This window comes from Falco rusticolus, chromosome 11 (genome assembly GCF_015220075.1).
Source record: "Falco rusticolus isolate bFalRus1 chromosome 11, bFalRus1.pri, whole genome shotgun sequence".
Taxonomy (NCBI): Eukaryota; Metazoa; Chordata; class Aves; order Falconiformes; family Falconidae; genus Falco; species Falco rusticolus.
In genome coordinates this window covers 21,861,577-21,875,733 of record NC_051197.1, presented here as the reverse complement: position 1 = coordinate 21,875,733, position 14,157 = coordinate 21,861,577, and the positions used below count along the sequence as shown (strand labels likewise).

Below are 14,157 nucleotides of genomic sequence, written 5' to 3'. Positions count from 1 at the left end.
AGAGTATTGAATCCTTGATTTATCTTCATGGATTTTTAAGTGATGAAATTATGATACTATATTCCTACAATTTTGACATGTGTATCGTAAGTATTTTACCTTCCAAATGTAAACAATTTTAATGTTTTAAAAGACAAAACTTCAAAGCTTTTTTATGCATAGCCACTAACTGTGATTAATAATTGACTTAATTTCTAAGTTGCCTAGAAACAGATATCCCTGTAACTTGTTTTACGTGAAAATAAGTCAAGCCAGATCAAATTTCATTTTAAAAATAGCCATTTCAAAATCTTGATGAATGTTTAAGAATTTTAGATGAATGCATTGCTACTATATTGCAACTATGGACAAAGAATACACATACAATTATTATATTATTCAGATCCTAAAGGATTTTTATTAAAGAATTATATAACCAGCATAGACAAATTACTATACTTTTTCATAACCACTCCTTCACTTTTAATAAGCTGGTACTGGTGCCAAATAAATGAGGTTGTAACTATTGTGTCTGTTTCTGGCTGAATGGACATTTCTAAGCACAGAATGAATGGAGTTCATTTAGAGGTCTTGCAAATGGACTCAGACTCTTCATGCATAATGGATTTCAGTAAGAACATTTAGGACAAACAACTTTTTTTTTTTATTTTTTATTTTAACCCCTTTAAGTTAAAGGGAGAGAACGGGAAAGAAGGAAAATTCAGAATAATTTTGTTATTGTTTCCTAAGCGGTGATGGCAAGCACACTTGTTTCACAGGAAATAGAGACCAAAATCAGTCTGGAGAGAATTATCTCAGCTTCTATGCCTAAAAATGTACTACAACACTAGTGATGCACTGAACAGTAATTAAAAAGAATGCTTAACAAGTATTTAATATTACCCCTTTGCAACCCAACTTAATAATGAACAACAGGTTTCTAAGGTAATTATGCAACCAACACAACAGCTTCTAGACTTATGTTACAATTCATAAATGCAGAAGGATGACAAAAGAAGCTGGACAGACTTAAATTTCAAATCTGGGTTTAACATGATTTGAACACATTAACATTCTTACATGTTTGGGATTATTCTTTGTTCACAGAGATGTAATTCACACTGTGCATGTACATTTAAAGACAAAATCCAATCTCACATTTAAAACTAATATGAACTAGCACCCATTGCATCCCCTTATTGCTTCTAAAAAACAGTGAATTAATATATTTTGATTCTCTGATAAGAAGGAATTCCTTTTAATAAATGAAGTCAAACATAAATAAGTCTGGAAAAGGTCCTTATTTTTTAGCTAGTATTTTAACTTCTTTTCCCAGGGGAATATCACTGTTCTCTCACAGACTGCACTAACCTAAATTTTGACAGATCTGAAGATGTCCAAGTTAATTACATTCCTACAGATTTTTTGAAAATTGGTGGCTGGTAGAGACAAGGATATGGATAGGTCAAAAGATACAAATCAATTGAAAACTAGGCTTAATTAGTTACATTGGGTTTTTGTCATGATTACTCATCACTTTCTTGATATCCTGAAAAACACTGCTATCAAAACTGGGATAAGCAATGTGCTCTGATAATCCTAAGAAAGTTTCAAAGACTATTAGGAAGGCAGAATCCTGTTCACAATACAGTTGCTACAGAGGGGAAACCCTCCCAAATAAACAAAAAAACCCCCAAACAAACAAAACCCAATCAGCAACACTGCCAAGCCCCCCCCTCTGAAATCAACATCCCCCGATTTCCTGCCCCTCGCCCCCCCAAAAAAAACAAACTGTAAAACCCACCACCAAGATGTAAGACAAATCACACACCAAAATACTAACACACACAGTTTTATGCACCATCTCAGCTGACCCTCAGCCTCATTAAACTTTCTGTCCTTCATGGAAGCTGCAGAACTACAGACAGAGACACAAAGCACAAGCAGTTTTTCAAAAGAGAATCAGGACCTACTTTTCCTGGTTTTTCCCTCCCTTTGTGGAAGAGCGTGTCTTCATGTTCTTTGTGAAATGTGAAAGTATTATTTAACTGAGTATATAAAAATGTTCTGTGACATGAATAATTTTGGTTACTTGAAATTGATGGAATCATTTACATTAGAAGAGTTCCTGCTAGTGAAACCACAGCCGAGATATTTAGAGATCCTATCAGAGATTAATGATCTTTTGACATCAGTGCTCAGCACATTAAAACAGTTGACAAACAACATACCTACAAAAATGCCCATTCCTTTTCCGATTTCTTTATCTCCAAGTAATCACTTAAGAACTCTTAAAAGCAAAAGTTCAAACATCCTTTTATCAATGTTTACAAACTTATCGTGTATATATGGTATTGTATATCATAATAGGCTTGAAATACCTTGTTCTAATAGTTTTATTTCTATTATTTCAATATTACATCAATATTAAGGCCACACAGTGTATCTTATAAATATATTCAAATTTTTGTTGTCAACACAACTTGATTTTGCTAATTAAATTATGAGAAAATTTGATAATAAAACAAAGTGTTGCCTATACATAGAACAAATGAACATATAACACATCTCAAGGTTTATTGCTAATCCATTCACAAAACCATATGCCTCTTCTATGGAATTGCTCAATGACAGACAATCCTTACTTGCTGCCCTTGCTTACTGACTTACTGCCTCCTTCACCTACTTCTGTATTCATATGATCCTCTGACAAGTTGATTCAGATTGTAAAATAGCCAAAAAAGTATATAGTCTTAGAATTATTAATGAACTTTAACAACACCCCAGAGGGAAAAACACATATTTCAGGCAAGGGGCAAGCAAATTTTGGGCAAGAAAAATTCCCTGTTTAGCAGCAGCAGCTAAATGACTTGACATATTCAGTGTTTTTATTAAAACACGAAAAAATCCAAAATGCAACCAAGAAACAAAAATCAAATCACAGTTGTGTTCAAGCCAACTACCAAATGATCAGAAAGACCTTCTCCATGAACTTGCCTCTGGAGCCTTTCTTTCCAACATGTTCCCCAGCACCATCCCTAGAGCTGCTTTCAGACAACCAGGTAATGTGACACTAACTTTTTCTATAGCCACAGCACTAGAACCAGGGTTCTTACTGCTATAATTTGGCATATTTTTTACTTAACAGGGTCAGTTATTCTGAAAATCATATTTAGTATCACATGACAAAGGATTCATAGCATCCTCTCTTCTTTTGTAGAGTGCAAGGCTTTCCTCTGCAGCAGGTGAAATCAAATGAAGTCAAGCTCTTTATGAGGCTATTATACTTACAATTTTCATAAGGTGGCTACAGAGTATTCCAAGTCATGGGATCCAAACTTAATCCCAATAACTTTTACAAAATAACTTGGACATTTTATGCAGAGTGCAAGAATGGCATTTAATATATACATAATGGAGCAGATGCCCTTGCAGAAATGGAACCTATAGAGACTACGGGCTTCTAGAAGAACCAGCAGGACAATGTCAACAGAAAGGTACTATGCAAATGTGTATTATATAACCAAAGCTTTGGCCAGAACTAAAGTAGCACACAGGTTTATCTAAAACTCAGTCATTTAAGACCATCAAAGCTGTATAAAAGTTGCACAAATAATTGCATTTTGTGAGGCTACAGCACAAAAATGCCAATGCAGTGCTGTAATGCCAATAAACAGGTGCTGATAGTGGTTGATGGTTGATGTGTACAAACATGGTGCAATATAAGCCTCAGTAGTTGAAGTATGGGCATGAATTTGCTTCTGCAAGCCTCAAAGGACAGTGAGGACTGTCCTGCCAGCACCACAGTAAGGCAAGTACTCCCATATTGTAACACCATACTGGCATAAGGTTAATCAGAGAACTGGTGACAGAGGTCTTTGTTGTATTTAACACATTTTATGCATTACAGCTGTACTGTATGCATGTGGTATTTTCATGTTCCTAAACAATATCACTATGCTAATGAAACTCCGTTAATAGACCTGGCCTATGGAGAGCCTAGAGATTACAAAATGAAGTTTCTCTTGCTTCTGCAAACCCTATCTGGATTATGGATATTAACTTTTATATATATGTTTTACTTTGTCAATGTTTCTCCTTTTTTTTTTTTTTCCAAATACAATACATTGCTTAGTGCAAAGCAGTCACTGTGGGACCGTTTTTCTCCTTTGTGACTCAGAATAGATGCTTAGAATTCAATAACACGAGGAAGAAAAGTAGGCAAGCATGATTTTAAACTCTGCAATTCTACTCAGGCACCAAGGAACAGAATGCAGGAATACAGTTTTGTCGCAATGCAAAATGGTAGGAGAGAGCCATTACATATTTATTATGTATCCAGGGAAAGGGAAGCCAGAATTGCTAGTTTTCTCTCTTCCTGAGAGGAAGGAAGAAATGGCAATGAGCCATTGTTGACAGAAGCACTCTATTCCCTCCATCCCAAAGAGGCTCTGACTGTAAAGGATATTCAGATCATCCAAGGTAAAATGAGCATGTATCTCTGGTCACTGACCTACCATTTATCTAGTCAGAACGTTAGAAAAGGGAGTATAAAAGAACTTCTCAGAATGTGTCTCACAGCAAGCCCAGAAAATCTGCAAGTAGCATCTATCATCAGTGGGATGCTATAGCTCTGACACGGCACCAATTCACTAATGTTATTTCTTGCAGCAAAAATACACTATCACCCAAAAAATGCAAATATTTTTCCTGCAGGAGTAAAGAGGTTTCCACTGGAAAGTGCCAGCCATTTAAATTATTCAGCTGTTGCATACAAATATTTTTATCATTTAACTTCTTGATTAAATTTTATAGGGAAGGACAACTCTGGGAAGTCGCCTATACATTTGAAAGGCAATTATGAATGTGTAATCCATGTAGAAATTTCATAAGCAGAGCAGCAGCACACATTTAAATGCCTTTACAGACAGACTGCCAAATCTTGAAGCCTTTTCTTTCACTCCACTCTTTCCCACCGCCGTGAGAACTATTTCTCATTAACAACCAAATTGGTTTCAGATGCTCTGCTATAAGATGTTACCTTAGAAACCATTTGGTAAAAGACTGTGGCTTCCTTCCATAGAAATCTCAAGCAGTGAAAAGGCAGATTTTCTGGCATAAATCAAATCCAATTTCTAGGGTTCACTAAACCTTTTCTTCTCAGAATAATGTTTTGTGACTAGATCTTAGCAGTTAATAGTGCACAAAGAATTGCTGGTGTGAACCAGTTTTAAATTATTTTCATTCTATTCCCTCTGTTAACTCAATTGAAATGACTTCTAGTACTGATCATACCTTGATAGAACTTTTAACTTCATAACTAATAAGGATATGTACTCTCTACAGCAAATAATGTTTTTCCTCCCCTTTAATACATCTTAAACTATCTGACAAAGACTATACTTCACAATAAATGAGACAGAACTGTGACAATTTTTTCCTCCTCCAAACAGCTTCCACAAAGAACAATAAAAAGGAAAACATACTAAATTCGTACTCTGTACTTACGTAGGACATTATCATAATAATCCCTGCTGTGAAAGTTTGACTTAAAATTAAGTAGAGGGACTGCAATTTTTAAACATGTAGTGGATCATGAGACCAGTAATTAAAAAACACTTAAGAGTACTGTAAAGATAACATTACAGAAAAGATTATAAAAAGAACTGCAATTTATAGTGACTTGTAGCTTACAAGATGAAAATGTACGTACAATAAAACACCACTGTGAGATCCTAATTCAAGATTATGTTCAATCTGATGGCTAATTTTTGACATCACAGCAGTGCCCTTTATACCTACCAGACTACTCACAGAATAAGTGCAATTGTGAATCGTGACAAGATCTTACTCCTCCAATACCACGTGACACTGCAAGGTCAGAGACTTGCAGTGTCCCACTGCTAACTAATTGCATTCATGAGTTCAAAGGACAGCAGCAGCCCAGCTATCAGTAGAGCACATTAAAACTGAACAATAAGGAATGTTTCTGATCAAATGCTTCTTCCCCCGCACATCATCTAAATGTATTTTCTCAAGGTTTCCAAGACAAACAACATTTCTTGTAGTCCCTCCTCTCACATTGCACATTCAACCTTAGAATAGTATGTATTAGAATGCAAAGCACTTCCATTCAGGCGTTAAGCCTGGGGAACAGACCTCACAGTTATAAAACTGATGTAAAGCCACAAAGATGTCTTTCCTTTTTCTCTCCCCTCTGCAAGGAGGATTTTTGTATCGCTCTCTGTGCTTGGCATAAACATTAGAAGAAATGGAGAAAGTTTAGGAATCAGTACCTCCCTCCTTCCCTTTTGGAGGCATGAGGAACTACTGCAATTTAGGTTACAGCAGCATGTGACATCACCATTCAATGCTGCCAGAACTATGCCAGGGAACTCTGGCAAGGAAAAAAAAAGTATGATGACTAAAATCGGCTACATGAAGGTTGAAAGATACAAGTCAGCTTTTTTCCTCCCACCCCGAGTTTGGTAACATTTTTCTACATTACAGAAACATGGTGAAAGACAACAGTTAAATATCCTGGAGCTTGCTTCTCTGTTAATTTCAAACTGGTTACAAGTAATTTCTTCAACTAGTGGGTAATCGAGCTTGTAACACTTAAAAGTATTAATGACAACAGGAAATTTAAAAGCATACACATAAAGTGTCTCTGATTATATTAATAAAGGCTTTAATTATTAAACAGTGATAGAAAGCCAAATTTTTCTTTATTCCTTAGACTTGGTGATGGACATTTAAAATTCATCAGCAACAGGGTGATAACCAAAAAGAATCCAGCATGAGAAAGGAAGCTATCTTTCTGCTGTTAAATCACAGTTCATATGTCAAAATACAAATAAGGTAAAATCCCCAGCAAAAATATAAAAAGCTGTCCTCATAAATTTGTAGGTATACAAAGAGAGCAGAGACAAAGCAGCAATTTCCCCTAGAAAAAAACCTACGAACTTTCTGTACTGTGTATACTCTCATACAAGCAAAACTTGGCCCAGCATTTTGCCCCAGATACATTTACTAGTACCCTTTATAACAACATTTGTACAGCATTTGGTCTTTTTTCAATGAATAAAACACCCCCACGCTGGAAGTAGGTGAAGTTAGAAGAAAGCCAGGAAGGTAAGAGTTCAGCAGGTTTAGTCAGGTTAGGACAGAATACTGCTTTGTTCAACTGTCTACAAATGCACAGCTGTCTGGAATATGGCCACATTTTGTACATGGGAGAAGTTAAATATCTGGAGGCCCTCAAAGCTCAAGTACAACTTCTCAAGGTCAGATCTACTGAAACGGTGGATGAATTGAGACAGAAAGATTTATAGATGTGGTATTTTGTTCATCACAAGAGGCTATTAAGGCAACTTGGTAACCATGGGTGAGAAGCAAAGTCCCGACAGAACAAAAAAAAAAAAAAGAAATGGTTGAGACCTGAAACAAAGGGAAGAAATAAACAGCCGATTCTTACTACAGGATAAGATTAATAGAAAGGAGTGCCATAGGTCTTGGTATCAGGACCACTGTTCCATAAATTTTCTTAAGAACCGAAGCCATGAAGAAACAAGAGCCATGAATAATAATAATAAAAAAAAAGATGGTAACAGTGGAGAATGACAAAAAAAGTGATGGCTTGATTCTGGTGCCATTGACTTGAAAAGCAAAATCTCATTTGGTTCCAATGCCAACAGGACAGGATCTTTTTTGACCACAGCTAAGTTTAAGAATGAACAACTCTAGCATGAATATTTAAGAAGTAGGTAACTGGATTAGTAATACATAATGGAAGGAAACATTAAAAAACTTCCACTCAATATTAACATTCAAGTTATATGTAGCATTTTGACAAAAAAAAAAAATCCAAAACAGCCTGATGTAATGGAAGTGGAACAATCTGATTCTGTATTTTTCTTCACAAAAATCCCACTTGTGAAAAGAACTGGGAACAATGCAAGAAGTTGTATATGGTTGCAACGCAAATATTGTAATGTCTTAAACAATGCAATTAGCATTAGTCAGGAAAAACTTACTTTATGATTTATTTACTGAAAGCTACAGCTGACTATCAGGAATCTTATCTATGCAACACCCTAAAATGAGGACAGAGAGAATTTGTGGTTTCCCTTGAGCATGGACAGATTCTATGTGAGCGGCTGTGTGCATTATTTTACCATGCTAGTAGTGCAATATACTGACAAATGCAGTAAAAATGCAATTTAAGCAAGGTAGTAATGCTGTAAGTTAACCGACATCGTATTATTTAGTTGGATTGAATTTTATTCCTCCTAGGCTTTGGCTTATTTGATTAGAAGTTGCTCAGAGCAGTACCTTTCTGCTTTCCTAGTTACTGTAACAGCACTGTCTATTCTTGAATAATCTTCTGCAAAGAACATCATTACTAGTAATAAAATATTCCCTGTGTGTGACACGGGTAAGGCACAATGAGTATAAAGACTTGATTATTTTGTTTAGTAATTGCCTGTCCTGAAGCCCCTTCCCAAACAAGCATGCAACTAATATTATACTTTAATAGGAGGGGATCATTAGAGAACTTCTCATCTCATCAAGTTGTTATTAATTCTAGCTATGCCAAGGATTACATCGAAAACAACTTTACATGAAAACATTCCATGAATTTTTGGTATCACCAGCACATCTTGTCAGTAAATCACATGCTGTTTGACTAACCCCCCTGAATTTCATTATTACTGTCCCTAAAAAAAACCACAAACACACACAACACACACAACCCCCCGCTCTTCTAATGGGAATATAACTGCCACATCAAGGGGATGAAGATAGTTTCACTAGAGAGAACAAGAACAAGCTTTAAGAGATGTCTGTAATTGGTGTTTTGTGGACCTTTTGCAACACAGCAGTATTTTTTTTTAATAAATAAGCCACTCAGAGAAGTGTGTTGGTGAAGATCATGAACAAATCAATAACTTTTTATCACTAAGAGACTTCATCAAATTTCTCTCATATCACAGAGTCCTCCAACAAAGAGTGATGCCACGTTAAATTTAACCATTCAGTACATGACCTTGAGTAAGCTTCCTAATACTTCAGTTAAAGGAAGAAAAGCTCTTGCGCTACCAAATTATATTCAGATGCTTTAGAGGGTAGCATTTTCACCCCTTAGACTTAAGAAGAAGAAAAAACCCAACCAAACAAGCAAAAAAAAGAAGCAGCCCTAAGTGCAGGCTTCCTACTTAACAGAAATAAGCAAGAACAGTACAAACTGTATGTATTTTTCTTCCAAAGCCTGAAGAGGATTTGACAAGTGATGCATTTTTGGGGATGTTGCTTTAGATAAGCACCAAGTACCCTGTAGTTAAATTAAGGTAATGTCAGAATATTTGTGTACTAAAGTAAAAAGACTCACAAGGTATGTGATTCTCAGATACATGTAGCTCCTGCGAAAAAGTGTAACTACACCAACTTTAAAACAGTATCACTTTTACATCATTTATTTGCCCTATGTTTCTAAAACCGTAATAAAGTAAGTCTTGCAAATACAGAAAGAATTACAGCTATCCTATTAGTAAGACAGTGAATATATCCATTTTCTAAAGCAATCTAAAGCTGTTATGAGGTAATGTACTCCCGAGGGCACAGCTTTACACTTGTATCAAGTGCCAAAATGCCAGTTCATTTCTGACTTAAGCTTACTCCAGTTGAAAAGCAGACTTTGTAATGAAAATTATTGGCAGCAAACATGCCTGACCCTCTGCATATGAATAATATTGTCTACCACAATTGTTAGAATCAAACCACAAGAAATGTAAAATTAACAACATTTTTTATAATCATACAATAAACAAGATGCAGGTTATTTTTATTTGTTACTGAAAAGTTCAGCTATACTGTGTGTTTCTAATGCAAAGGTAGGCTGCCGTATAAAAATTGGTAAGGGTCTCAGGAAAGTCAGCTTGTTTTACCATTGCTAGGAGACTTGTCTTTCTGCTGGACTCAAGGCAGATACAACACAGTATGAATATGCACCTCAGTAAATACAAAGTTTTGGATGCACAGAATTTGTCCTGTTATTCCAAGTAACCTTTCAGACTGATAATAAATTTTGCACACTACATAGCTTTCTCTGGTGTACAAATCCTTCTTTATCACTAGAGATTTTAATGGAAATGGATCCTTCTCACCAAGAACAGTTTGTGTAAGTGAGCGCAGAGCATCAGAGAGAGAATGGTAACCTAATGAAAGACTACTTAACCTCCTTTCTTCCTGTCTCCCCTTTTGTATCAGCCCTTGACCAATTTATTGAACTTCTCCTATACAAATTTGGAAGAAAAAAAAAAAAAAAAAGTGAAAACACCACCAGCACAACAACTTTTGGCAACTGAAACTTGAACAGAAAGAACAGATATTTTTGACAGAATGTTATCCTAGGCTGCTGCTGCACTCTCTCTAGTAACATGTTCTGGCCAAGAAACACACTACATGTCTCCTACTCCAGCTCTCAGCTGCTGTGAAAGGGGTTTCATCATTTGGAAATAACTTGCATACCTATCCAAGCTGCCCTCCAATTGACATGCCAGGATAGCTACAACAATCTTAACATAGCGTATTTATGTCTCTCTGAAGCTTTCAGAAAGATTATCTAGCAACGGGGCAACATACATATCTGTCCTCTCAAAGATGACTTTTCATAGATAACAATTATGTCTACATGTTTAGAGGGGTAAGAAACAACAAAGAAACAACCAAATCTTAAATCCTGCAGAAAATGGCCTTGCAGAACATGCATCCTCACTGAAGAAAGTTCTCTACTCAATAGCTGAGTAAATATCTTGCATAACAAACATTAGTTAATGCAGTAATGCTGTAACAGAAATAAGCCGTTAATTTGTAAGAGTAGTTAAATGGGAACACCTACAATAGATAAAGATCCCATTGTGTTAGGCTCCATATCAGGGTATTAATAGCTTGACTAGAAATGCAAGTGTGGCAAGTCTTGAGCATCTTTACCAGCTCCCTTCTCTTCTTAAAGCCACAATGTTCTGCAGCATATATCAAGGATTTCTTAAGATCACCTGACTGGTTCCTATCACAAGATCCTCAAAAAGCTGCAGAATGTATAAGCAATATGTCAAGTGTTATTCTAACAAGACAAGAATAGGTAAGTGAAGTCAAAGAACCAAATCCTGGTGTTCATGACACCACTGTAAGTCAAGAGAAGTTCCTTGAAAGCCATAATGAACAGAATTTATTGGGCCAGAAAATTTCAAACTTAATTCTCTTGATCTTATATGTTACTATCTATTTACTGTAGCTGGAGTTCAGGCTTCACAATCAACTACTCAGTACTACTAACACAAAGAAAGGACAGCAAGTGGCATGCTATTTGGCAGAGTACAATGGAGACTTTTTGCCTGTATACTTTCTAGTCAGCTTATTCTGCTAATAACCTAAGAAAGGTATTGCAATCTCAAATTAAAAAAAGCGGTTCTACAGATAGTCTAAAATACAGTTCAGCATATACTGAAACAAGAGACATAAGACAGAGCCCATTCTCTAAAAAAGCCTATTAACTTTTTTTTTTTTTTTTAAATTTATAACAAAATCTCCAAGTGAACTAAATTGGCAAAAAGTATTACAGGTTAAAACAACCAAGCCCTCACCCCCAATAAAACCCAAATAAAAAAAAAAAACCACGAAGCAAAAGCATAGCCCTTTTTGTTCATTATATAGGGACTGTATAAGGGACAGCTGCATCAAGTATTCTTAAGGTTAATTGATACTAAAATAACAAATTCATACATCGGGTATACACATAGCACACGCTCATGAAGACGTCTATGCACATAAATACGTGGTAAAAGCAGTTATCAGCATCTTGTAGGCTTTTAAATTCTTTCTCTTTTTAAAAACATTTAGCTGATGGTGCTGAGTTGCTAAGACTTTTTAACTAATATGTGCAGCTCAAATGACTTTGAGTACTTTCAAGCAAGCATTACAAGCTTTCTATTCAATTAAAAGTTTCTGGATGAAAAAACAGCCCTATTAAAAGCAAAGGCCAACTCCTATTGACTTAAGTGGCTTAATACACTCTAAAATCCACAGCTCCAATTTTGTCCTCCTTCATACTAATTAAAATCCTAAATAATTGCTCTGAAGTCAGTACACACTCATAGGATAAAGATTAAAAGAGCACAAGGGTCATCTTATTTTATAGCTTAGCTCGATACTTGTGTGACTGATTAACTCCAGCATCACAGACAAAGAACTAAGTGCCTTAGATTTCTAGGTTTATGTAAAACAATGGAAAAATTGGCATATCAAATTGACTCATGATAAAATTGCATCATGAAAAACTGATTGGGAAGGGTATTCATGTTTTCGAATATGTTATGAATAAAAGAGGCTTCTGGAAAGACTCTTAAGAAGAGAGAGAAAGATGCTCAAATACTGTGCCAAAAGAATCACAGGCTTTAATCAAGAGACTAATTCCTCACTTCTACAAGAAATAAAAACTAATTCATGACAACTACATAAAAAGACAACTATTAAAAAACTCCAGAAAGATCCGGTGAAGTATGCAATGGTCACTGGTATGTGTATGGTTTATGTTTTGCCTCTTCGTGGCACATCTTCCAGGCACAACTCCTGTTTTGGGAGAATTAATCTCCGAGTACAGCATGGACAGTGCTCTGACACCACAGAATTACTGGTATTAACCCTCCCCTGCTCACATGGTCCTATGCTGACTTGGAAAAACGGCTTTTAATCATTTAAACAGTTTGGCTCTTTTGAACCATTAGCAAATCCACCAATCTGATGAATTTGGAATCAAGAATAGTATAAAACCAGATATTCCTATTTACAATTAAAAGGAGTATTCTGCTGCAAGCCAGTCTTGGGTTTATACCATCTACAGTTCAGTAGAAGAAGAAAATCCTTTTCTTAAAGGACTGAGGGAAAATAAATGCTTTGTGGGACAGGACACAGAAAGATGCTTCAGATTTCACAGACACTTTCATGCCCAGGTTCTAATTGCAGAGGTATATGCTGGTTAGCCTTTAGTTTTGTTTTGCTAGGACTGAATGCAATAGCTTTCCTGAACTACCACTCACATTAACTCAGACAACTAACGTGGTCTTTTAAGGACCATTTTTCCTGCCCCCCCCCCCCCCCCCGTTCACATTTAAGAAAACAAATGGTTTAAGAGTTTAATCAATTGCATTGCAGAACTTCACAATTCTTCACTGCACAATTGGTAATAAAATAAAATCTGATTTATAAAAAAAGTGAATTTCCCTTTGTATTTTCATATTTTCAGGTAGACTTTTTTTCCCTAAGAACATATTAAAAGTGTCACACATCTTTGTATGAGCAAGAACCAAAAACGCACTTCTGAAACATCAATGTAATGTCAGCAAACCTTGGTTTTCAGTAAGGGAAAAAAAATAATCACACCAGCTTCTGATACGCTGCCAGGGTTTAACAGCATTTAAACATTTAAATTCTTTCAACATACACACAGATCACGTGTTCCTGCTGCCACGATGCACAGGCCTTCTGCCTCGCACTGAGCCAGATTCCTGCCTGGGCTTTTGAGGGCAACAGGTGCAACTGACAAAAAAAACCCCAAAACTTCCAGTAAGACAAATTCCAGCTTGAAAGTCTGCTTTAAAGAAAAGTCTGCTCTAAGGCCCGTAAGAAAATAAAACAAAAAAAAGCCCCCAAACCCCACTGAACGCTAGCATGGGGGGAGTGGAGGGATTCCCAGGCAGAAAGGCTTGCCTTGCTGCAGGGCGGCTGGAGGAACCCCACAAAGCCCCACTTACGAGGACCACGAAGGCCCACCCAGCCACAGACAGGCCTTTGGAGGGGCGCCGGCGCTGAGCTAGGCGGGCCCAGCACCCCAGCGGGGAGCTCCGGGCCCGGGCCAGCGGCGGAGCCGAGCCCTGAGGAGCCAGCCCGGCAGCGACCCCCACCACCTCACAACGTCGCTCAGGGGGAGGCGTCCCCGGCGCGAAGTTTCGGCCAGGCCCGCCGCCGGCTCCGCCGCGGCACTTACCGAGCCCCAGCACCGGGATACACCGGCCGTTGGCGAGCGGCACCGTGGGACAGCCACTCGCCCCACCCCCCCCTGCCGCCGCCGCCATGTTTAACGAGCGCGCTCCCCGCCGCGGGAGACTACAGCTCCCGGCA

The 14,157-nt window shown here is 37.1% G+C and overlaps 1 protein-coding gene across 5 annotated transcripts in view; it reads right to left on the bottom strand.

Moving 5' to 3' along the window:
* LOC119155847 (uncharacterized oxidoreductase ZK1290.5-like) overlaps positions 1 to 14,144 on the bottom strand; it is a 49,652-nt gene extending 35,508 nt beyond the window's left edge. For all 5 annotated transcript variants that reach the window (XR_005106871.1, XR_005106872.1, XM_037404938.1 and 2 more), the window contains exon 1: positions 14,024 to 14,144. Coding sequence is in view for 3 of the 5 variants with exons in the window: in XM_037404938.1 (XP_037260835.1) it covers positions 14,024 to 14,111 (88 nt within the window). In the remaining 2 variants the exon portion in view is untranslated. The remainder of the gene's footprint in view (positions 1 to 14,023) is intronic.
* Between the last annotated feature and the right edge of the window lie 13 nt (positions 14,145 to 14,157).